The sequence below is a fragment of the Hemicordylus capensis genome, chromosome 10 (genome assembly GCF_027244095.1).
Source record: "Hemicordylus capensis ecotype Gifberg chromosome 10, rHemCap1.1.pri, whole genome shotgun sequence".
NCBI classification, from domain to species: domain Eukaryota; kingdom Metazoa; phylum Chordata; class Lepidosauria; order Squamata; family Cordylidae; genus Hemicordylus; species Hemicordylus capensis.
The window spans coordinates 27,203,285-27,226,655 of NC_069666.1; the positions used below are offsets into that span (position 1 = coordinate 27,203,285).

Here is a 23,371-nt window from a genome sequence, read left to right on the forward strand (position 1 = left end):
GCTGTTGGACTATAGTTCTCATCATCCCCACCCACATACTGCAGCTGGGGATGATGGGAGTTGTAGTTGCCTCTCCAATCTGGCATATAGCCTCTAACAGTGTCCATCATTTAGAAATGCCAGATTGGATTTCTAAAACTGAGCGTTGATGTGACTCACACCTCCTGAGATGCCGCACCCTGTGACCTGAAAGCCCTTTGTCCACATGTATGGGTGCTGGTGGCAGTATTTTGTGGAAGCAAAAAATGGTGTAAGCATTTTGCATAAGCTGAGCAGCACTTTCTTCTCGTTTGTCCCACAGTGGAGCTCCTGCAATGTCAACAGCTCTCTAAGATGAGCCCAGATGGCCCCTGCTCAATACCACTTTTTGTCGAAGGAACATAGATATGTTAGAGGGAAGCAGAGAATGAGGTGAGCAAACGTGTATTTCTGTGAAGACTAACAATAACTTGTGTATTTTGAGTAAGACTGGTTTTCCATTTTCAAACAGTTTCCTTCCCATTATTTCATTCCTGTTTTAAAAATGTTTGCAACTTGTTAGATCAGATTTTAAACAAGCAACATTGCATGACAAGCTATGCCAACCTGCTGAGTCTTGCTAAGGAGACTTTAATGATCACCAGATAATGGTAGACTCTGCAGGCCTTACCTTTGTTAAGATTCCATCTTCTCGGTGGTTCTTCTGCAAGACATGTTGAAGTGCTAACTGAATCTTCTGTTGGAGCTTTTCTATTTTTACCTTTTCCTGAAGCCATGATCGGTCTAAAATTAAGAGTAAAACACCTGCATTGTATGTTCACCCTTCAACACACACTTATTTATCCTGTAGGTAATCTCATCCCTGTCACATTTAGATGCGTTTGGGGTGACTTTACTATTTGTATCAAATATTGCAAATCACAACATGGCAAAATCTGGCAACCAAAATGTTTTGCAGTTCTAAAGGATGTGCCACAAGGAGGCTCTCTTGCTTTGTCAATGCATGGCCATATATAAAAACAGTATAATTTTAAACAACACCTTGGTCTGAAAGGAACAAGTTTGCAGTCCTGCACACAAATATATATGCACATTTCCAATTTATTTCAGGGTGACTGAAGTCCACTTGTACAAAACCACAAAATGATTTTCTTGTTGCCACTAGCCTTCTCACCCATAAGGTAAAACCACATTGTGATGACTTGTTTACATCAGAAAGTAACATGAAAATCTGACCGTGAATGTTTTAGCTGCAGTCATGTGCAGTGTTAAATAGAACTAATTTTCATCATTGAATCGTTCTTAACAGAGTTCATTTCAAAGCACTCAGTCAGGCCATTTCTTAGGCTGTTCCATGAATGAGTGACAGCGGTTTGTATCTCAGCACCTAGTGCTAAGCACCTGCACAAGCAGATCTGCTCCTATGCTAAACTAAGGGCAGGTTCACACATGCCTGCTCTTCACTCACTGACTACAACAGCATGCAGTGCCTTGTACCTCTGAAACAGCCATAATGGAACAAACCCTTGAGGGATGTCAATATCCATTTCCATAATGGATCAAACCTTTAAGTGACAAGTTGCCAAATGATGTACTTATGTGTGTGAATCAGCCCTTACAGTCATGTTCTGCAATGCTGTTCTAACATATCTAGTTATACATTCCATCCTAAGCACTTTGTTTTTAGCATAGCAAATACAAGGGTTGTGCATTCACCATTAGGCTCTCTTATAAAGGAGCCCTTGGTTTTTCAAGTAATCTTGCTTCCCTCCTTCAGAACAAAGTTTTTCCAAAGGTTTGGGAAATTGGGGGATGAGGTTTGCTGATTTACAAGTTACACTAGAGGAACAGGGAGCATGTGCACAAATCACTTGCACATCCTCTCTGTTGGTGCTTCCTTGTACCACTGAAGTCACTTTCGGTATCACTGGAACTCTGTTAATCAGTGGAATGGTTTCAGTACTGGAGATTACACAACTGACCATTGAACTCAGCCAATTGTAGCTCCATCTTGCTCCTTTCTTTCAGTAGCTATTAAATTGCTGGTTTTTAAGAGAAAGAGGAGCAACAGGGTCAACAACATGCAGATGACACTTCACAGTTATGGAATATCATCAAATAATGATTAAAGACATATACAAAATTAAACATTTTCATGCAGGGCTGAATTTTTCAGTATTTTGTGCCTTACCTGCAGACAGTAAAACAAATGCTGAAAATAATGCAATCTCATCTTCGGTAAGGTGCATAGAACATAAGCTCTTTCCAAATTCAAAAACAAAACTAATGAAATCTTCACAACCTGCCAAAAAGAAAACAAGCACCACAAAGGGCCTCTTTCAGAAAGACAGAATAATACTTTATTTTCAAAGAGGCAGTGATTAGATGGAGAATGCGTTGCCAGAGCTCTTCTCTTCACATTAGAGTGAAATGTAAGCATTCTCTTTACAGACGTGCTTTTGCCCAACTCCCATCATAGGAACAAGCAGCAAACTGAGGCGCTCCAGTACTACCAGTTTGGAAATGAAACCAGGCCTCCCCAAACCAAGTAGGGGCTTCTACACACCTTTGTGCACGCGTGCGTGTTTGTGAGGGGGCTCCTTAGTTGTGTAGAAGTCTATACCTCTGCACATTTTTTAAAAACAGGACAGCCTTGTAAACTTCCTTACAAGGAAAGCCTGTAGAACTTTTCAGGATCTCATAGATTTCTGAGGGCATAGATCTATCTTATATGTAGATCTAACTCATTTCATTGTCTGGGGAGGGAGAACTCTTGTATTTGCTGCTGCTGCTGCTCAATGACAGCACTGCCAAAATTCTGGGTTTCAACTTTGTTATCTAGAGGAAGCTTCCACTGCTCCAGGGGAGAATGAAAGAGTCTAAAGGAGCAAGAACCCATGCAGACTGCGAGAATCAATTAGGTCTGTGGTTAAAACACAGAACATGGAAGTTGATAAAAATAATAGGAGAATGTGGGGTGGGGGGAGAGGGTATTTGCCTGCTCAAGCCCCTAACACTTACAGTAAGCATCCCAGAGCAGGGAATAGGCAGGGGTGGTGGGGGTGGCTGCATGTTGCAAGGTTAAAGAATACCCATTGGGGGTGCGGGGAGAAGAAAGGGAAGAATTCTTTCCCACTCTCCAGAACAACATTTCTGCAACATTTTTTTTTTTTTTGCTTTTAAGCATATTATGCTTTTAGCAGTGAATCTTGATTGGGACAAATAATGGGATTTTAGTGCTGGAACGGACCTTGGAGGTCTTCTCACACAATGCCCTGCTCAGTGCAGGAAACTGCAAACAGGTTAAAACACTGGCTGTTTTTCATGGCTATACTGTCCACTGACTTATCTCTAGATATGGTTATCCACTATATGATGTTTAAAAATGTCTCCGGCATACACTCTAAACTGAGAAATGATCAGACTACAAAAACAGAGGGTTACTTTTGAAACCCTTTTAGAGATGAAAGTTAGCTGATGGATTCCAAAAAAGGAAACTTATTATAGGGACCCTTGGATAGTACTCCAAGCTTATTACAATGTTCTGTTAAGGTCCTTAGAGGACCTACGCTTTCATACAATAATGCAGAAAACATTTCTACAGCTTTCATTTTCCAGTTTGATCACAGAAGTGCAGATGGCATGGTGTCTAGAACACGCATGGAACTTCCCAGGCTGAACTCCAACATTAAGCACATCAGGCCATCCTCTCTAATAAAACGCTTGGTGTCCGTCCGTGGACGGACACCAAACGTGTGTCTGTGCCTCCCTGCCCTGTTCTGCGCCTGCGCTTCGCGCAGGCGCAGAACAGGGCAAGGGAGACACGCTCGCTGGCACCCGGCAGCCATCCTGGGCGGCCAGAAGCGGCCGCCCCGAAGAAGCCGGAGAGGAGGCGGCGGGAAAGTGACCGAGGCGGCGGCAGAGCCGCCGCCTCGGCCAAAATAGATGGAGGCTGGGGGCGGAGCGGAGGCCATGTAACTTAAAAAAAAAAATTTACTCCCGCGGCCGCCACCGCCGACCGCCCACCCTCCCTCCCAGCTGCCGAGTCCCCCTTACCCTGGCCGACTGCTGTCGGCCGAAGACAGCCCATAATTTAAGAGGCAGAGAGGAGCTCGCAAGCAGAGCTCCTCTCTGTGCAAAGCCTCTTGCCGAACTGCCGCTTTGGGCGCTTGCGTCCCTTGCGCCCAAAGCGGCAGTTCGGCAAGAGGCTTTGCACAGAGAGGAGCTCTGCTTGCGAGCTCCTCTCTGCCTCTTAAATTATGGGCTGTCTTCGGCCGACAGCAGTCGGCCAGGGTAAGGGGGACTCGGCAGCTGGGAGGGAGGGTGGGCGGTCGGCGGCGGTGGGAGTAAATTTTTTTTAAAAAGTTACATAGCCTCCGCTCCGCCCCCGGTCTCCGTCTCCCCGGCCTGGCGGGGGCAAGTGCCTGGGCCGATTTGGCCCTTAAAGGTAGGGGGGAACGGCGGAGGGAGGGGGAATGGCGGCGGGGGGCCAGGAGCGCCGTTACTAGTGCCCGTTATTCAACGGGCCAAAATTCACTTGTGCTATCATAAAAATGCAGGGTATAAATGTGAAAATAAACAGCTAGGACTTGCTGAAAAACACAATGAAGAGGGTAGCCATACTGGGGAGAGCACAGAATGTGTATGGGTCTAGTTTATTATAAGACAATTGTAAACAAATACTTTTAAAAGCATGCTTTCTTATCAAGTACAGGACTTCATTTCCTTACCTAAGGACTTGAATACATCAGGGCTAGCATATTTGCCATCGAAGTACACGGTGTTGTTCTGGGAGTCAAAGGCACGGCACATTCTGATAAACACTACCTCTAAAGACCCTAAACACAAGAAAGGAAAAGATTAAAAAAAATTTTTTTTTGAGAAAAAACAGTAGTGTGCTTATGGTTCCAAAACACTAATTTATTCCATGTCTTTCTTAAATAGATGACACGTTTCAAATCTCCCTTATATGTTTATAGCTCCAGTAGCTACAAAGAACAGTATCCTGGGGTGAGGATGGCAAAATGTGGCTTCACTGTGTTCTGTCAGAAAATAGAAAAGAGAGGCTATATTTTCTTTCAGTGGAGGAAGTTGTCCTCACAATGGGTTACTGCCCCACTTTCTCCCTCAGAGGCAAATCAGGCATGGCACTGTTCTCAAGGGATGAGGCTCCACACCCCCACTCCCCCTAGTTCGGCCCTGCTTGCTTTGAGGTGGGAGTGCAGAGGTGCTTTTCTCCTTTGGCTTTGCAAGGCTACTAAAAAGAGAGATTTTATTTGCCACAAGGAGAGGTATTTTTGGTTGTTTGGCTACAAGTTATGACTTCACTCTCACAGCTCTGGGTTTAAGTTCACTTTCTGAGGAGGAAGCCTGTGGCTCCGATGGCCTCTACTGCCTTTGATCTGTCATCTCTGGTGGCTTCTGCCCAAACCACCTCAGAGGAGCAGAAGTGTCCCTCCCTTTAGCCAGTATCTCCACCAGCATTGCTTCACTTCAGCTCCTGCATGCAGTAGGAGGAGCGTTTTCTGATGAGGAACCCATAGAGGGCACTTGAACATCAAACCCTCTTTTCTGTTGAGGAATTTCCCACACTTTTTCAGAAGACTTGAAAGTCCCTCTAACTGCATCCAAGAGGTTCCTGTTGAATCTGAGCCTTCTCAGATTCAACAGATTCCAGTGTGCTTGAACTAAGGCTTTAGATCTCATTTTCTAGAATCCTTTGAGGATACTTTCAGGGCAGAATGGGATAAATCCTTGTCTTCCCAAATTTTCAGGTGTTTAGAATTTTTTTTAAAAAAAATTTTTTTGGACAGAATAGGTTTATCAAAAGGCTCCTGTAGATGATGCCTCTATTGTGGCTTTGGTCTTTGGTGCTGCTGTTCCCAAGGATGATGATGCCTCTTTAAATTATGCTGAGAACAAAAGAAATTATTTTAATCTGTACAGGTTTTATGAGGCTCTCTCTTTGGCTATAAGGGAGGTGGTTGTCTCTTATGTTACCTGGGTAAATTGCTTATTGGCTGAAGTGCCTAATCAGTGGTCTGTCTTAAGACATAGGCATTACTACTTTGGCCAAGACTGCTGCGCTTATTGCCTCATGGGCCATAGCTGTGGATGCCATCAAATGCTGTAATGGTTTAAAAAGTGGATTGTGGACATTAAGTCTAAAGCAAACCCTTCATCTATTTGGTGAAGCCTTAAATGTGGTAGTAACAGAAATAAAGGATAAAGAATAGTCTAGGGCCATGCCTTGTGAAAGGAATGTCAGCAAGTCTTAAGACCAATACTTCCTTTTCTGTTTCCAGATTCTCCTACCAACTCTTATACTCAAGATCAGTCAGGTGAGCTTGGGACAAGATGTGCAGTTTTCCAGTCTACCAGCCCCCTTTATTATGATGCTGTAATCCAGCTGTGACTCAAATTATTCTAGCTTTCAGCAGTCCTTCACTATTAAAAATTTCTAACAACTTGGAGATGTTTTAAGATGGTATAAATGGCTCTGTGGTTGCCAGGAGTCAACACCAACTCGACGGCACAACTTTACTTTTAAATGAAAAAAGTTAAAAGCTTGTTTCTTCAGATACACTTCTCCATATTATTCTCCCTGAATGATGAAGTTTCTGAGGGGCTGTGCCCCCCTTAAGACATGTTTCAGCTCTTTCCTCCATGCTCAAACTCCTAGGTTACTAATCTCTGTCCGTTCACTTGTGTATTGTGAAGTGTCCTCAGGGAGACTTCTATTCTCCACCCTCCTACTGTCCCTAGATTTATCCTTCTTGGGACCTATACAAAGTATTGCATGCTTTCTCCAAGGCGACCTTTGAGTCCCTGAGTTCAGATTCTCAAACCTTTGTCATAGAAGATGGCATTTTTATTGCTATCACTTCAGCTTGGAAGGTTTCAGAGCTCAGCTCCTTTTCAGTCAGGAAAGAGCTCTGTATAGTTCATTCAGAGTAGTCCTCAGAACTGATCTAACCTTTCTTCCCAAAGTTATCTCTCTACAGTCAGCAGGAGCTTAATACTGCCGCCTTCTTGTCCGAAACCCAGTCACCTAGAGAAGCACCTCTGCCATATCTTAGATGTGCAAAGAGCTCTTAAGATCTAGTTGAACTGCAGTAAGGTCTTGGGACCTTGTTTTAGTCCTTTCACCCATCTTCTAAGGTCAAAAGGTTTCTAAAGCCGCATCAGCAAGGTAGATCAAAACATGGCTCACAATTCTCTGTTACTGAAGTCAAGATCACAGCAGCATTCCAGCAGCCACTTCTGTTGCACTGCGCACTAATGCTCCTCTTTACAATCTATGTAGAGCTCCCATTTGGGCTACTCCCTCCACTTTTATTAGGCATTATAAATTGGACCTTCACGCTTCTGCCAAATTCTTCAGCACACAAATTCTACACCAGGTGGTGTCTCCTTAAATATTCATATTTAGCCAGACTTCCTCCCTGATAGACACACTTCTATTTTATATCTCAGCTTTATCTCTCAGCATGAAGATACCTTCCCCCACTGAGAGAGAGAGAAAACATTGGCCTTGGCATGAATGTTCATCTCCTCAGTGAACAGAAGGTCTCCTATTGACTTGTCTGCTCCTCTGAGTATGTTTGGTGGAAGTTAGGTTTTCCAGCTATAGCCTCTTTGGTAACTATATTTATGTTTTCTCTCTTTTCTGTTTGGGTTAGTTTTATTCTTCCAGCTGGTCCCCATTGCCTTTTGGACCTAAAATCTTACCCTTTGTATTGGAGACCTTTCTACTGCTTTTAAAAATCCAAAACCAGCATGGTGCCCTCAAGGACAAAATCTTGCCTTATTTGCATCACCCTGCCTCTGAGGTCGTGGGAGTGCCGAGGACCCATCACAAGGAGACCTTCCATCCATAGAGGGAAATGAATGGTCATGGTAAGCCATTTTATGGTTTTTGAACATACAAAGCTGGCAACAGAGAACTTCATTACTGTATGCCAGTTGCACTTATTAAAGATGTAGTTCACATGCAGGATCAGGTAGGACGGCTTTCCAGGGCATTTCATAAGCCCTTATTCTATCAGGAACATTATACAACTAGCATCCAAATCTTCCTTTCCCCTTAGAATAAATTCCTTCTAATCAAATAAGCCCTTTGATTTCAAGGACAATGTTAGCTGGCTATTGTACAACCTGGTTGGATGACTAGAACTTTTCAGCAAATATAAGGAGCCAAAACAAATTAACAACCTCAATGCTTCCAAGTCTGTCTGTCCATAGGTCTTCAACCCAGCTCTTCTATGTGTCAAGGAGTTTGTTTGACCTTGAAGCCTCATACAAAGAATACATACATTACAGGCCATCTGACTGTTTTAATTTTGTAGCTCTAGGCTACTGGGATGGGTTTTCACCAGGAATGTCTCAATTGAATGCCAGTGGGTTTTTTAAAAAAAACTTTACTAACATTCTATCAGAGTGATTCTGAGATTAACTTTGTTAATTAGTAAATGCAGATTTATATGGCTTCCATTTAAGTAATAGAGTATTCCTCTAGGTTCTTCCCTATCAACCCATTATAACTCAGAAGTTTATTTTATATTTTGTACCACATAGCAGTATACTGCCTTATTATAAATGGCTTGCCTGAGAGAGCGCCTTGCCCCTTATGTCCCAACCCGAAACTTAAGATCATCTTTGGAGGCCCTCCTCCAGGAGCCCCTGCCAAATGAGATGAGGCTGGTGGCTAGAAGGGAGAGGGCCTTTTCAGTGGTGCCACCCCATGCATGCAATAGCCTCCCTAGATTTCCAGATTTTAAAATTAGTTTTTAAGCTGTGCTGTATTGTATTTTGTATTTTCTTTTCACCTTTTTTGTCTTATGATTTAATGTGTTGTGTTTTTGTTGTATGTTTTAGTCCTCTAACAGCTAACAAAGATTATTATAATAGAATCAAATAGGTTTATGTTTGCCACAGAATTCCTACATTGATGCTGACATTTATTTTGAAAGTCTCAGTCTTTTAAACATTCTGGGTTTAGCAGCAAATTAGATATCACAAATATCTAAGCCATGCATGTACCCATTCCTCAAAATGTAGATGATCAAAGTGCCAGTGATTATGTTTTCCTATAGGAATGAACATAGGAAGCTGCCTTATACTGAATGAGAACAATGCTCCATTAGCTCAGAGAGGCAGCAACTCTCTGTGGTTTCAGGCAGGAGTCTTTCCCAGCCACCACACTCTTGCCTGTGGGCTTCCTTGAGGCATCTGTGTGAAGCAGGATGCCAGACTAGATGGGCCTTGGGCTTGATCCGGCAGGCCCGGCCTTGTGTTCCAGAGCATCCCAGAAGCCCAACCCAGCCTACAATCTGCAGTCAGCCAAGCCCCTGCACCCTGCCTTTGGGCTCATGTTCTCAAGTAGCCTGTGCCAAGTTCGAGGTATAAGTGATCAAGGTTTCAAGTTCAAGATCTCCTGTTGGGCCTGTCAAGGTCATGTTCCAAGTCTCGCTGATTAAGTTATTCTGTTGGGCTTGTCAAGTTTAAGGTCTTCCAGATTAAATTCACACTCGGCCTGTTAGGGTAAGATCTTCTGCATGCAAAGCTTTACTACTAAGCTACAGCCCCATTCCCAATATATAAGGAAATTTGAGACAGTATCTATAGTTGAAACTGACAATCCTTGTACTCAGAGTACATAATCTTTCAGATGACCAGAACTGTTTAGCAAGGAAACCTCTCAATACACCTACGTACCTGCTTTTAAAAGCACAATTTGATCATTTTGACACAGTTCCATAAAGCCATCAATGCGTTTGGCAAACTCCACCACATACTGTATCGCTTCTGTTATTTTCACCGCACATAATTGCCACATAACCTCCCTTTGCTGTTAAAGAGAAAAAGGATAGACTGCTATTCCAAGCTTACTAAAATTGTTCTTAAAGAAAGATGTTAGAAAGCAAACAAGGTCCTTGCCCATTCAGGTCTACAGCTGGTGGGCAGTCAAGATGGACAATGAGGGCTTCCATATTTAGCAATTCAACTTGTTCCTGTATTGCATTTCAATCTGTAATTGGGTATCCTGAAGTAGTATTCACACATAGTGTACAGAGATGCAAGAGGTTAATCGGGTTTGTTTTAATTACCATCAGGATTTTAACAGTACACTACACTACAAATATAAAAGGTTAGTATACATAACCTTTATTAGAGAAAATGACGACTAGTTCTACTCTGCATAAGACACATGACCAAGCTCTAGGAAATGGCATTGTAATAGTAAAAATGAGCTGGAATGTCTGGATAGTACTGCTTATTCATCTCAATGAGAATTGTATGTGTTAGAAAAGTGGAAAATAGAAAGAAAAACCAGCCCCTTCAGCAGCTCTGCGTCTTATCTTATATAAGAGGAATCCTGAAAACATAATACATTTTAGGTATGTCACCATAGTTCATGTCTGAGCTGGAATATTGTAATGAGTGTCTTCCTTTCTTCCCCACTCCCACAGCACCTTGATTTATCTTAAGAGCTTAGAATGGGGTGCAAACATGAGGCAGTCTTGTTATTTCTGGGAGGAGTTTCCTCCCTGGAAGATTTATCGCCCCAGTCAGTGACTTTTTGGATCTGCCAGTTTTAGCTCACCCCTTTTTGGTTTCAGTGTTGTAACCAAACATAAATAGGAATCTAAGCGGGGGACTTTGAAACTCCATAGCTTCGAGAATGCACAGCAGACGTCTACCAGCCCAGTGAATAGGCAGACCTCTGGAATCTGAATTTTTGACATAATCTAAGCAGGTAAGAAAAGAACAAATAAGTGTGTTTTGGGGAAGCACACTTATGCCTGAAAACAGAAGGAAGACTTTAATCTGAAGCCATCTTAAGATTAACTTCAGAATTAAGTGCTGCAACTCACTCATTTTAAAAACAAATTTCTCTGGAACATGGCTAGGTTATATTTCACAGATTATCTGTGCCAAATTTTAAACTGATAAGAAAAAGGGTTCCACCCTTAACTAGAGGGCTGCCTTCAGGAAGTCCAACTGAATTGAATCCATAGGTGCCCATCCCAGGATCCCCAGACACTCGAGAAATTTCCCCCTTTACAGGTCCGAAGCTGTTAGATGAACCTCTAACAGCTGTTCTCATCGAAACCAGAGACAAAAAGAACCATGGCTATGGAGGGTTGCAAGACCAAGTTACAGCACTATTTTCATCCCAACCAGCAGGTTTCTCGGCCTCTGCATTTTATGTATGTTAAGCCCAAATGGGCCTCATCATCCCACATCCTCCAGCAAGAGAGCTCACTAGCCTCCTTCCTCTGCTTCCTTAGTCTACTCCACAAGGACAAAGAAGCAGCCCACCATCTGGCAGGCTGGAGGGAAAAAAACGAGAGGGCTGTCTCTACCACTTTTCATGCATGTAGATGCAGACAGTTTCACAGGGTTTCTTCCTGGAGCTTCCAGATTATCCCAGTCACAAACTCATGTTGTCACTTAGATCCTGGGAGCATGTGAAACACCTGGCTTTCCTTAAGACAATTCACCAGCTCCAAGAAATCTAAGCAATCAAGCCTGTACTAGAGTCCTAAATGTTTCAGGGTTTATTCAGGTTTTTTCCTTGGTCCCAAAGGATGTGCAAGAGCTATTAGCAAAACTGAACAGCAACCTCACACTTACCTAAAGTAAGAAAGAGGGAAGCGTCAGAAAGCCACAGAAGCTGGATTGAAACTTGACTCTTCAAACTTCAAATTAAGCAATAAGACTAATAGGGACACCTACAAGGAATAGTTTGGAGTGGGTGGTAAGATTTTAGAAGTTCATCTGAACTTCTTTACAGTCAGTTAATACATGTTTTTAGGATTTGAGAATGCTGAATAACATGGAACCTGTTTGCACCATCAAGGTCATGATGCAAACATTGCAGTTTACTGCTACTTGATTACACACACACACACACACACCCCTGGCTGACTGAGGAAAAGCTGGTTTTCAGATTGTGAAAAATCCTATAGGTCAAGAAGCACTTCAAATAAGACAATTACAAGAACACTGTACAACATTTTGGGCATTTTTATCCAAGACAATACCTTGCTCTGGTAGTTCTCAATTTCTTCTTGTAGAAAAGTTTGCCATGTTATCTGCTGTAGCTCCTCCCTCAAATACTGGCAGGTTTCCATGTGTGATTTAGAAATGTTCTGTGCAAGATGTTCTAAACAGACAGAGTGAGCAAGAAGTGGCATGCATTAAAAAAAGGTTCCCCACGGCTGACCTTGTGCGTGTTCTGTCTAGCCAGCCATTACATTAAAGATGAATTAGACAAAACATTTATAAAATACCAATGATTGGGATCCTGACTCCCAGGAAGTACATCCGTATTTCTCAGCCTATATATTATATGTTAGCATATGCATATGTATATATGAATACTTCTACCGAGTCAGACCATTTGTCCATCTGCCCCAGCGTGGTCTACTCTTGACTGCCATGGCTCTTTGCAGTCTCAGGCAGAGGCTGCCAAAAATACTCCCAACGAGGTAAGCCTGCTGCAGGCCAAGCATGTGCTCCACCCCTGAGCTAAAAGCCTTCATTAGCTCTCCCATTTGAGAGGTGTGTGGTAGTAGTTGTAGTAGAACAGCTACTGCACAACATGAACTAGACAGCTGCTATTACTCCCCCCCCTTTTTTTTCTTTTTAGACCACCCTCTCTTTGAAATATGAGCACAGTGTAATGGACCTAAGAGGGAGATTTGGACCAGGATGAATCAGAATGAGAGACAGATAAAATGATCCCCCCCCCGGGGGTGTGTGGTTGGCTATACTGAGTAAACAGCCAAGAAGAAGAAACTATTTCTAACTTTGTTTCTCCCTTTCCTCCACAGAGTACTTGAAAGAAGATTAAATATTAGCCTGGGACAGAAAGAGCATTATTCTACAGTGGTCCATGGAGGTAAGAATCTGCAGAAAAGCTTGGCGTTGCCAACACCTGATTGTCAAATACAAGGGCCATTTAGGCCGGAAGACAAAACAGGCTTGACCTCATGGGGCACAACGCACTGAGATGTTTTACCAGCCTTGTTGACATTGACATGAGTGGAAAGTACACAAGAGCACAGCCATGGATTATGTCCAATTTTAGTGGGCCAGGGACATGCCATTTGGATTTTCCACCTTAGCCATTAAGATGTCTCGGGCTGATCCTAGTCTCTTCTACTAGTGTGTGCCTGAAGTTCGCTTGGCCACTTGGCCCTCTTTCGGGAAAAATTACTTCCACATTAGTCTATGTCAGTGGTAGGCAACCTTGGCTCTCCAGCTGTTATTAAACTACAACTTAGTTCAATAGTACAGTTTACTACAACTTATTGTGGCTGGGGATGATGAGACTTGTAGTTTAATAACAGCTGGACAGCCAAGGTTGCCTATCCTTGCTCTACAGCACTGTTCAGCTAGCTAGTGCTACTGGATATTACATCAATACACTGCTTAATGAACGCTGGATGCATCTCGTCACCTATAGGGGAAAAAAACCCCACAGCATTATATCTCAGAATTCATACAACATTCCATCATTTCGTGTAGCCTTGCTTAAGATAAATACACCCCCCACTTTTTTTACCAGTCCTGCTAATAATGTATAACAAGACCTGTGGTGTGTCTAGCAAGCTACTCACCAAGAAAAGCTTGTTAATCACCCAGGGTGACTATGGCCAACAGCGAGGCTGATTGATTGGGATTCAGACCCAAAAGAAGAGTATTAACTTGATTAGTTTTAGCTACTAAAGTCAAAGCATTCATGGATTTCCAGAGAAAGAGCAGCCTACATAGTTACAGCCATACCCCAAACTCAAAAGGTCACATGTGGTTTCAGTTATCAAAAGCCAGAGAGTGTTGCTCTTAATCCGAAAGGTAACTATTACAGCAACTACATAGGATTTTTTCCTCTCTTTTATTATTACCTAATTCTGCCATGGACACAGTAGGAGAAGTCTCTCCATTTGTAAATGAGCAATAAGGAAAGAAGCCCGATGCTGGTGTGTAGTCGCATATCGGTTCTGGTTTGATTCCATTAATATCAAGCCCCGACTGGTCTGGAGAAGGCTGTATGTCTAAGTAGAAGCTGCTAACTGCAGAGTCTGCTTTGCTACCTTCAGGGGTATGCCCATCAATGTAATTACTGAGGTCATCATGCAGTTCCGTTAGCCCATTGGTAGTGATATTGTATGTTGGTGTCAATGGTTCTGCCTCTCCGGGTTGCTGTTGGTGATCCCGCTGTTGCTGCTGCATCCGGTGTTTCTGCACCTCTGCATACAAGCTGTCCCTCTGCTTTTTTGACATTCGGCCAAACTTTACAGCTGAAATATATTCACAAGCAATGTATTTTATCACCACCCGTCACCGCCAGAGTCCACCAGCTTAGAATATCAGGCACTGTGCTTTCTGACAACAGCAGCAGCAGTAGCAAAACATTATGTTAGGCTATATCAGAAGTATATCTAAGCTAAAGCAGCCTGCAATATCACTACAAAATGCTTTTGCTTGATCCTACAGGCGAATTTGTACACTAGAAAGTCAAAAGGCAGGCATAATTCTGGTTAACTTTAGCAAAATTCCTAAATAGAGTGCAGGGGCTTATATGGAATCAGTAATCAAATGGGAATTTTTGATAGGAAAAAGTGAATGGAAATTAGAATTCAGTCACAGGAAACAGTGCAAGTATTTAATCTGCATAATAATAATTTGGAAAGTTCCAATTTTGGGTTTCCATGGTGCAAAATTGGACTTCTGTTGGCAGAAAAAAACCCCTGCAAGTTCGATGTGGATCTTTCTTCCATGAAAAGAAGGCTTTAATCCTTGCTGTGGTGATTTTAACAAGGGTCCCTTCACTAAAAATTGGGGAAGAAATAATGTGGAAATATGAGATTGATTGAAAGAAGAAATATACAGCATATCCATTATGTTGCATGAAGCCACAAAGTTTCTGAATAAGGGACATGTCTTTAAGACATACAGCAGGCCTCATGAGACAAGAAAGAAAAAGCAGACATTTACTGTGACATTTCATGGTGTGACAACATTTGGTTACTGTGGGACATTTTTGTGTACATATAGAATGGTAAGAAACCCTGGCTGGTCACTAGCTGGTCAGTCCAATGTAAATCCAGTTACTTATGAAACTAAGTATGTTTGAAGACTAGTATTTTAAGAATGGGATGAGCAAGCAAAAAGCTACGGAGTGTCGCACCTACAAGACAGCTGACCTGAACTAGTAAAGCTCACCATCTCGAGACATCCCCACAGCAAGGCATTTCTGTAACCGACAGTGTTGGCAACGATTTCTACTAGTTCGATCAATTAAACAGTTCTTCTGACGAGGACAGGAGTATGTGGCGTTACTTTGCTGACTCCTCCTGAAAAAACCCTGTAGTGTAATTACAAAATGCAAAGGAAGACTTATCAGTGACTGGATCTAAAGTCATCACGTTTCTGAATGGACTGCATGGTTATAAGAGAAACTGGGGGAGCCCCAATCTTAAAAATCTTGTCATCAGAGTTAAAAACAGTACTGTCATAAAGAACATTTATTAACATTATTACATCAGTTATTGGCTAGAAAAGAGTTTTTGTTGAAAATTCCATAAATTTTCCAACAAGGGTTGGAAAAATTCTCAGCTCAACATCTGCAACTATTTGGTTAGAGACAGATAGCAGTTTTTAAGAGACGAAAATGGCACGAGATAAGCATTTCCCATTAGAGACACACACAAAGTGCCTGTTTGTGGACTCTGCTAAAAGAGGTTTTCGGCGCGCGCGCTCTCTCTCTGGGCTTTTAAAAACTCAGCACCAAACAGCAGGAGTCCCAACATCTTTTTCTTTACAGGTGGACCTCATTATCTGCAGGGGTTCTGTTCCCAACGATTTCTGCGGATAACAAAAACCTCGGGTAGTGAGGCATTGAGTCTGTGGGGATTGGGGGTTAGGTTCCTGCAAGGGTTGGGGGAGGGCACCAAACAGCAAAAAATGGCAGAAATAGGAGGGTATAGCACTAGAAAGAGTGCCATACTATGCTCCATAGGTCTCCAACTGACCAGTGATGTTCCCCCAAAGCCCCAATTTTGGGATTTTCCCCTCAAACAGTCATGGTTTTTAAATTTTGTTTTCACAGACGAGCCACAAAATGGCTCCTTTAAACAAAGTGGTGGCCAGATATGACCTCGGTCATTTCTGGCCAGCCAGAAGCCGGGGATAAGCAGGTATTAACCCTTTCTTATATCAGTGTATGCCGAGGTCAGGTGCATCTTTTCAGCCCGTGATATTCAGTACTGTATTTCCACCTATATTTCAAAACAGTTGTGGTGTGTGTTCCTATGACCAGGAAGGCAGAGCTGGAAGGGGTGCTTCCCCTCTCGCCTCCACGCCATTTCCCCAACTCAAAAGGACCTCCAGAGGACGGGGGCTGGCTTCTGTCTTTCTCCCCAGCAGGGCCAACACCAACTTCTGGGATGTGACTTATTCTGGGGAAATGGTGTTGAGAGAAAGAATTATGGGCACAACATAAAAACATGGCTGCTTTAAAGGAAGGAAAAATACAGTGCGGGTGTCTGAGGATGGATTTCCTGGGTCAGTGTCTCTCGCCCTCATACTCTTTTGAGGAATAAGCCCAAGTCACTTGGTGAGAAATTCTTTCACTGACACCTGGTAAATAACAAAAAAACAAAAACAGCATGAAGGTAAAAATTGTGGGCCGCCCCTCCCTCTCAAAACCAACATGTGGATATATCGTTTTCCTTAGCAACTCCCGGAGAGCCACAAGTCATTCATTTCCAGTACACCTTCCCAACAAAAGCACACAGCTGCTGGGAGTAAAAGTGAAGCTCTTTCAAACGAGCTTTGGCTAGTGTGTGCTACGCTTGGCACAGGGACAGGCAAGACTGACATTCTCTACTGATGGGCACAACATACACACTTTGTGAAATGTTGTTTGCGATCACCGGAGTTGTTTTCTTTGGAAGAAGTGGGTGGTGGATCTGGCACCTGATTCTCTCCTCGTTTGAAAGCACAGGATAGCAAGCCCAAATAGATTCTCCTAGGCTCTATAATATGGATGTTTCGAAGTACATGACATGGACAACTGCATAGTTCTAGGTCTGGATGAAGACCTCAGGGCCATCTAGTCACACTTCCTTGTGACTCCAGATAGGGAACTCCTAGTCCTAGTCCTAGTCCCAGGCTTTTAATTAGATATTATTTTAATTGTGTTTTAATGGTTTTAACTTTTTAAATTTTAGTTGTTGAAATATGTTAATCTTTTATTGGTTGTTTTTATTGTCTTGTAAACTGCCCAGAGAACTTGCATTTTGGGCGGTATAAAAATATGTTAAATAAAATAGTTTAGCACATGCTTTGCACACCAAAGATCCAGGTTCAACCTGGATCTTTAAAAATAATTAAAAAGTTAAAAAGAATTCAGGTAAAATGATGGGGCATATGCATTGCCTTGGGCATATCTTGCAAGTGAAAAGGCAGAACAAAATGCTTAGAATTCTGTTTAGAATGGCAGAACCCCATTTGCTAACTGGGCAAAGAGGCACCTTTTAATGTGGTGATTCTCTTTACTTAGAAGGGGGAGAATAACTGGCCCTATTCACCCCCAGCACAGTATCCCCAGTGACTGTTGCTGGTGTCTATCTTTTTAGATTGTGAGCCCTTTGGGGACAGGAAGCCATCTTATGTATTTATTATTTCTCTGTGTAAACTGCCCTGAGCCATTTTTGGAAGAGTGGTCTAGAAATCGAATAAATAAATAATAGAAGGGCTAGGAAAGATATTTGGTAAGACTCTGGAGCCTCTATCCTTCAGAGTAGACAGACAGATGAGCCTCTGCTCTGATACATTTAAGGCAGCGCCTTGACTAAAGCACTCTTAAACAGATTAAAAATTGCTTCTAGATTAGGAGAGTCATAAACAAGGGCACCAATACAGAGACATCTTTTGGAAAGAAATAGGCAGAAGAGATCTCTAGCTGAAAACTAAGGGAGTTAAGGGATTGTTAATACTTTATCTCCTCCATTTTAGATACAGAGTACAAAATGCATGCTGCTGTGATGGATGCATACACTTTGAAGGAGCCAGGCATGCTCCAAGCATTTAAACACATACATCATGTTCACAATTGTCTTGCTAGTGTGTGTGTGTGTGTGTGTGTTCTTTACTCTGGACACCTGTAGAAAATTTCCTTTGAAATAAACTAGAGCCATCAGGTAGACCCCTCTCTGAGCAAAAGCCAGCATATTCTCTCCCCACCCAGAAAAATGTGGTTGGGTGCAAGTCTCCTCCCTTTAACGTGTTTTCTGATTTATTTTATTTTAAGAATTTCATCCTACCGCATGACTCAGGCCAAGCTCATCCCTTAGTACAGTAGTAATGATCGGCTCAGTTTACAGTATTCCCCCCCCCAAAAAAGGGGTCTCCCCAATGCTAGTTAGAATAAACTGGAAAAGCAGCTGCAAAGTCAGTATGCGGTCTCTCAAATAAAAGAACTTCAGCTTCTGTTCCAAATGCCCGATACATCGAAGTAAGAGGAGAAAAGACTTTGAGGTGTGGCTGCTTGGGGTCAGCAGAGTCACACTGAACAACATTCATACACAACACAAAACACACGAGCATCTCAGACAGGCTTCTTACTATCATGTATGGAAATGCCCCGAGTGTGTAGTGCATGTTGTGCTCAGAGTGTAACAGGCTTGACTCTGCTGCGGTGGGCAACACACATACAGATGGCAGCCATAGTCCCAGAGAAATCCTGCTCGGGAGGTCTTGGGCCATGAGCTTCCGCCATTATCCCAGAACTCCCTTCAACTGAGTATTTTCTTTATCCCAGCCATTTATCCCAGCTGCATTCCTAGTCATTGCCCTGGAGCCCTGCTCCCTTCTCTCTCTGAGCTGCCTTCCGCCTCTGTTTCTCTTGGAGCCATGGGTACGCCTTAGAGAGAGAGAGAGTGTGTGTGTGTGTGTGTGTGTATATATATATATATATATATACACACACACACACACACATATAAGATTTGTCATATGTATTTATTTTTATTTTAACATTTATAAAAATGTTATGTACTTTCTCCAAGGAGCCCAGAGGTCATTTGTATCCTCACAACAACCCTGTGAAATCGATTAGGCTGAGAGTTATGTGACTGTCCCACAGTCACCCATGGCTGAATGGGGATTTGAACTCAGGCCTAGTCCAACATTCTAACCACTACACCACACTGGCTAGTCAGCTTGAATGAATAATTTACCAGAGAAGCTGGATTTTCTGGCATATATAGGAGTTTTGCCAAGTCTATTAATAGAGTCAATGACTAGATTTGAATAAATGAACTTGTTTCGTTTCCCTCCTCAAAAGAAAAAGTGCCCCACCGTGTCTTGTGGATTGCAGAGTTGATACTTCCCCCCTCTCCATTGCTTTTGGAGCTTGGCAGCGACTTGAACCACTGAGCTCGTATTTGGTCTTTTGACAATTTTCGTTTAATGAATTGATTCCTACAGTTCATTAACATGCCCACTTCCACTTCTGTATACACATATGTCTTAATTAGCTGCTCATTGGCTGTTTAATTACAAGAAAACAGCTGACAGCTGCCTTGTTGCATCCTAATGGCAGATCCTCTGGAAGGGATACACACCCGTCCGTGACAACAAAGACTTATTCATAATCCCATGATTTATGGCTAACACTTACACATTTCCACGTATCATTATGTTTTGCAATATTCTAGTAATTGCCAATTAGAATCAGAGAGTTATTTTTCTTCCTTCATTCTTCTGCATTTTCCACACAAAATTCCCTGAATTTATTTTTTAAAGCGTGCACACAGACGCGCGCACACAAATCTGTATTCCAATATTTGGGTTCCTGGTCACAAAAACTTGGGCTCATATAGTAAATAATGCCCCCCTCCCCAGAATTCTCAATTCAATGTGTACTGCACATCCACGGACTTTTTATTGCTGAAATTCCAACAGATTAGCCATGTTAGGGTGTTTCACACATGCATATTTATCATACATTTGTAGAAGCATGTGCAAATGAGCCCCCAAAGAAATCAGCAGAAGCCAGAACACCTGGGCTGAGGCGAAGACTGTTGCCATCTTGTCTCCACAGGCCTTCCTGCCACTTATAATGCTGCAAAAGGGAACAGGCAAGAGGTAGGGGCCACACTCAGATCTGTGGCCCAACAGAGGAAAAACCCCAGCCCCCTGAAATCTGCTACCATATCTTGCCAGCAGCCATTTCAAAGGAGAAGCTCTTGTGGGTAGAAGACAATATCAAATGAGATCTGGTAGTCATATGTGGAGGGCCTTTCAAATGGGAGGAACAACTAATTAATGTTATTGCTTTAATTATTTGTTATGAGCGACCTTGTAGACCCAAATAAATAACTCTGTCAGTATGTCACCTCCAATCCATCAACAGAATGAGTTCCTAGATCTGGCTGAGAGTAGGGGTGTGTGAGCCAGCTTGGTTCAAGATGGGCTTGATGTCAAGCAAATGGCCTCTGAACATGCAGGGAATGCATGTGTAAAACGCCCTCCTCACCTGTGCAGAGGCCCAAATCGGGCTGCCGATGGTCCTGGATGCTCCGGGGGAGCGCTGCCGCAGCCGTGGCTTAGACTTGTAAATCTTAAATATCTCTCCTCCCACCCCCTCTAAACTTAGAAAAGCCCCTGCCCCCCACCCCTGTACTGGTAAAGGGGAATTCTCACCAGATTCCTCCCTGGATTCCCCTTTACCAGTATAGCTCTGAGCTGGTTTGAACTGTCTCGATTAGGGCTCAAACCAGGCCTGGTTCTAGCCCAGAACTGAACCGCCTCAAATCTGGTTTGGATTCGAGCTGAACTGGCAAATCCAAATTAATCAAACCCCTCTTAAAGCCATCCAGGTTGTTGGCTGTCACCACATCTCGTGGCAGAGAATTCCACAATTTGATTATGCGTTGGGTGAAAAAGTACCTCCGTTTGTTGGTCCTAAATTCCCTGGCAATCAATTTCATGGGATGACCCCTGTTTCTAGTGTTATGTGAGAGGGAGAAGAATTTCTCTCTGTCCACTTTCTCCACACCATGCATGATTTTACAGACCTCTATCATGTCTCCCCGCAGTCTTTTTTCTAAACTAAAAAGCCCCAGGTGTTGTAGCCTTGCCTCATAAGGAAGGTGCTCTAGGCTCTTGATCATCTTGGTTGCCCTCGTCTGTACCTTCTCCAGTTCAACAATGTCCTTTTTAAGATGTGGTGACCAGAATTGTACGCAGTACTCCAAGTGTAGTCGCACCATAGTTTTGTATAAGGGCATTATAATATTAGCCGTTTTCTTTTCAATCCCCTTCCTAATTATTCTTAGCATGGAATTGGGTCTTTTTCACAGCTGCCGCACATTGGGTCGACACTTTCAACGATCTGTCCACCACGACTCCAAGATCCCTCTCCCCAGCAGTCAAAGCCATGGGGTGATCCACCTTCCATCTGCCTCTGCTCTACTGCCTGACTAGTTATTCTGGCCAAAACCTTCATAAGATGTAGTCTGGTTCAGCGTTTTGGGCAACAGGTGGACTAGGGTGCTACCTCTGAAATCTCCTGTTCCAGTCCTCCTTTATCCCATGGGGCAATCAAACCAGTTTCCATTTCATTGTGGATTCAGTGCTATGTACTGAAGTCACTATGCACACTATAGTTTGGTCTCTTCAAAAATCCCAGCCTGTCAGAATGAAGTTTTTTCCTGGCACGGCTGCTGGACTTCCCAAGGGAAACTCATCAGAAGAGAATGCTATTGCCAGAAAAGCCTAGTGAAACTGCTCCTTCCTGGGGGAGGAAACCGAATAAGTTTTCTGGTACTAAGAATGCATAAATACGGCACCCAACACTATTTGCATTTCTGTCTGGATGTAACCACACTTACTTTGGCTGGCAGAGTGAAGGACCTTGCCGCTTTAACAAGCATTGGGCCACAGAGCATCATTTCTGGGTATGGCTTTCTAGGCCAGAGTGGGGAACAACATCACACATTCACCACTTCTGGGAACTTCACACAAGAGGAGGAAGCTTGAAGGAGCAGAGAGGGAGCACATGTGGGTTAGCGCAAGGCTGTGCAACTGCTGGCTAAGTGCCAAATCCATCGCTAAGGAGACTTCTAGCCTCATCCTGACAGACAGGGGCCGGGTGTGGTGATAGCAGAAGGGAAGTAAAATGCTTGACCTTGCAGAAGCCTTCTTTGATGCTACAAACTGTGATTGCCTTTGCTTTACAGAACAGTATGCAGTGCATCAAAAGAATAAGACAGAGTCTGGCACACAAGAATGTGCAGCATCGTGCAGGGTGTGTCACAATCACTCATTCAAAATGTAGCTAGAGTGACATCAATCTATGCACCACAACCTTTTACTCAAGCATAGGATGAAAAGCAAACACAGTAAGTACTGCTGTTAGGAAGGCTTCCATGATTTCAGCCTCAAAAAGTAACTTGCAGAGGTCATGCTCTCCTCCAAAACAGACCCAGCTATAAGGAGGCAACGCCCCAATATAAGGATGTCTACAAAATTACCAAACCATTTCCAGTCCTAACACGCTGTGCAAGCTAAGTTTGCCGAAGAGAAAACATGCATGTTAAAGAACTATCTCTAGTGAATTCTGTTAAAAGAGCAATTAGCTTCAATGGAACTGGAAACTAGAATGGCTCAATAAATCTTTGTGTACTGCAACTAATTTGAAGTCTCTTATGGAATCAAGTGAGAACTGCATAGAATTTGGGAATATATTGGCCATGATTATTCATAGGGACTTTCTGGCTTCCACTTTTAAAAGCTCCTAAACTCAATATTAACAGAGCTTACAAACTTCATCAAAGCTTACAAACTAACCAGATCTAGCTGTACCTTGAAGGTTTATAATCCTTGGGAAAAGTTGTGGATTATCTGTCAGCTGTCCTCCTGAAGTTCTGCAGTTGCAATGTTAATTTAGGGCAGAAGCTTAGCACTAGGTGATGCCAGAATACTGCACCTCTAGCAACCAACTACATATTTCAGGTCGAAGTTGTATGCATATGGAGGTTTATGCAAATCACCCAGGAGATACTTTCACACACAGCCCAGATGCAGCAGATTAGACTCAAAGTCAATGGGACTAATCATGAGGAATGTGCCTAATTGCACTTTTATGGTAAAAGACCCATCAAATCTGGGATATTTATCAAACATATATTTCCAAAGGATGCACTGGGTCTCATCTGCTCCATCTGGGCTCTCTGAGATTTTCTCCCAGCTGATTTGTAATCTCCCATATGCACCGAAAACGTATACCTGAAATATGCAGCTGGTGGTAGCCAGAAGTGCGCCTTTTTTGCCCTGCACTACAGTGCAGCTGTGGACTGAAAGTTTTACT

The 23,371-nt window shown here is 42.9% G+C and overlaps 1 protein-coding gene and 1 long non-coding RNA gene across 5 annotated transcripts in view; one reads left to right on the forward strand and one right to left on the reverse strand.

The window, feature by feature from the left end:
• LOC128335136 (uncharacterized) overlaps positions 1–22,692 on the forward strand; it is a 39,847-nt gene extending 17,155 nt beyond the window's left edge. Inside the window, exons 2-4 of the long non-coding RNA XR_008311520.1 lie at positions 302–411; positions 12,822–12,889; positions 22,242–22,692. This is a non-coding gene — a long non-coding RNA (uncharacterized LOC128335136). The remainder of the gene's footprint in view (positions 1–301; positions 412–12,821; positions 12,890–22,241) is intronic.
• RORA (RAR related orphan receptor A) overlaps positions 1–23,371 on the reverse strand; it is a 417,924-nt gene that overhangs the window by 13,233 nt on the left and 381,320 nt on the right. For 3 of the 4 annotated variants that reach the window (XM_053273014.1, XM_053273018.1, XM_053273016.1), the window contains 7 exons: positions 15,217–15,358; positions 13,896–14,291; positions 12,030–12,151; positions 9,697–9,829; positions 4,710–4,817; positions 2,171–2,281; positions 650–762 (listed from right to left, as the gene is read on the reverse strand). In XM_053273014.1, the coding sequence (XP_053128989.1) occupies positions 650–762; positions 2,171–2,281; positions 4,710–4,817; positions 9,697–9,829; positions 12,030–12,151; positions 13,896–14,291; positions 15,217–15,358 (1,125 nt within the window). The remainder of the gene's footprint in view (positions 1–649; positions 763–2,170; positions 2,282–4,709; positions 4,818–9,696; positions 9,830–12,029; positions 12,152–13,895; positions 14,292–15,216; positions 15,359–23,371) is intronic. The other variant, XM_053273017.1, reaches the window with a different exon arrangement.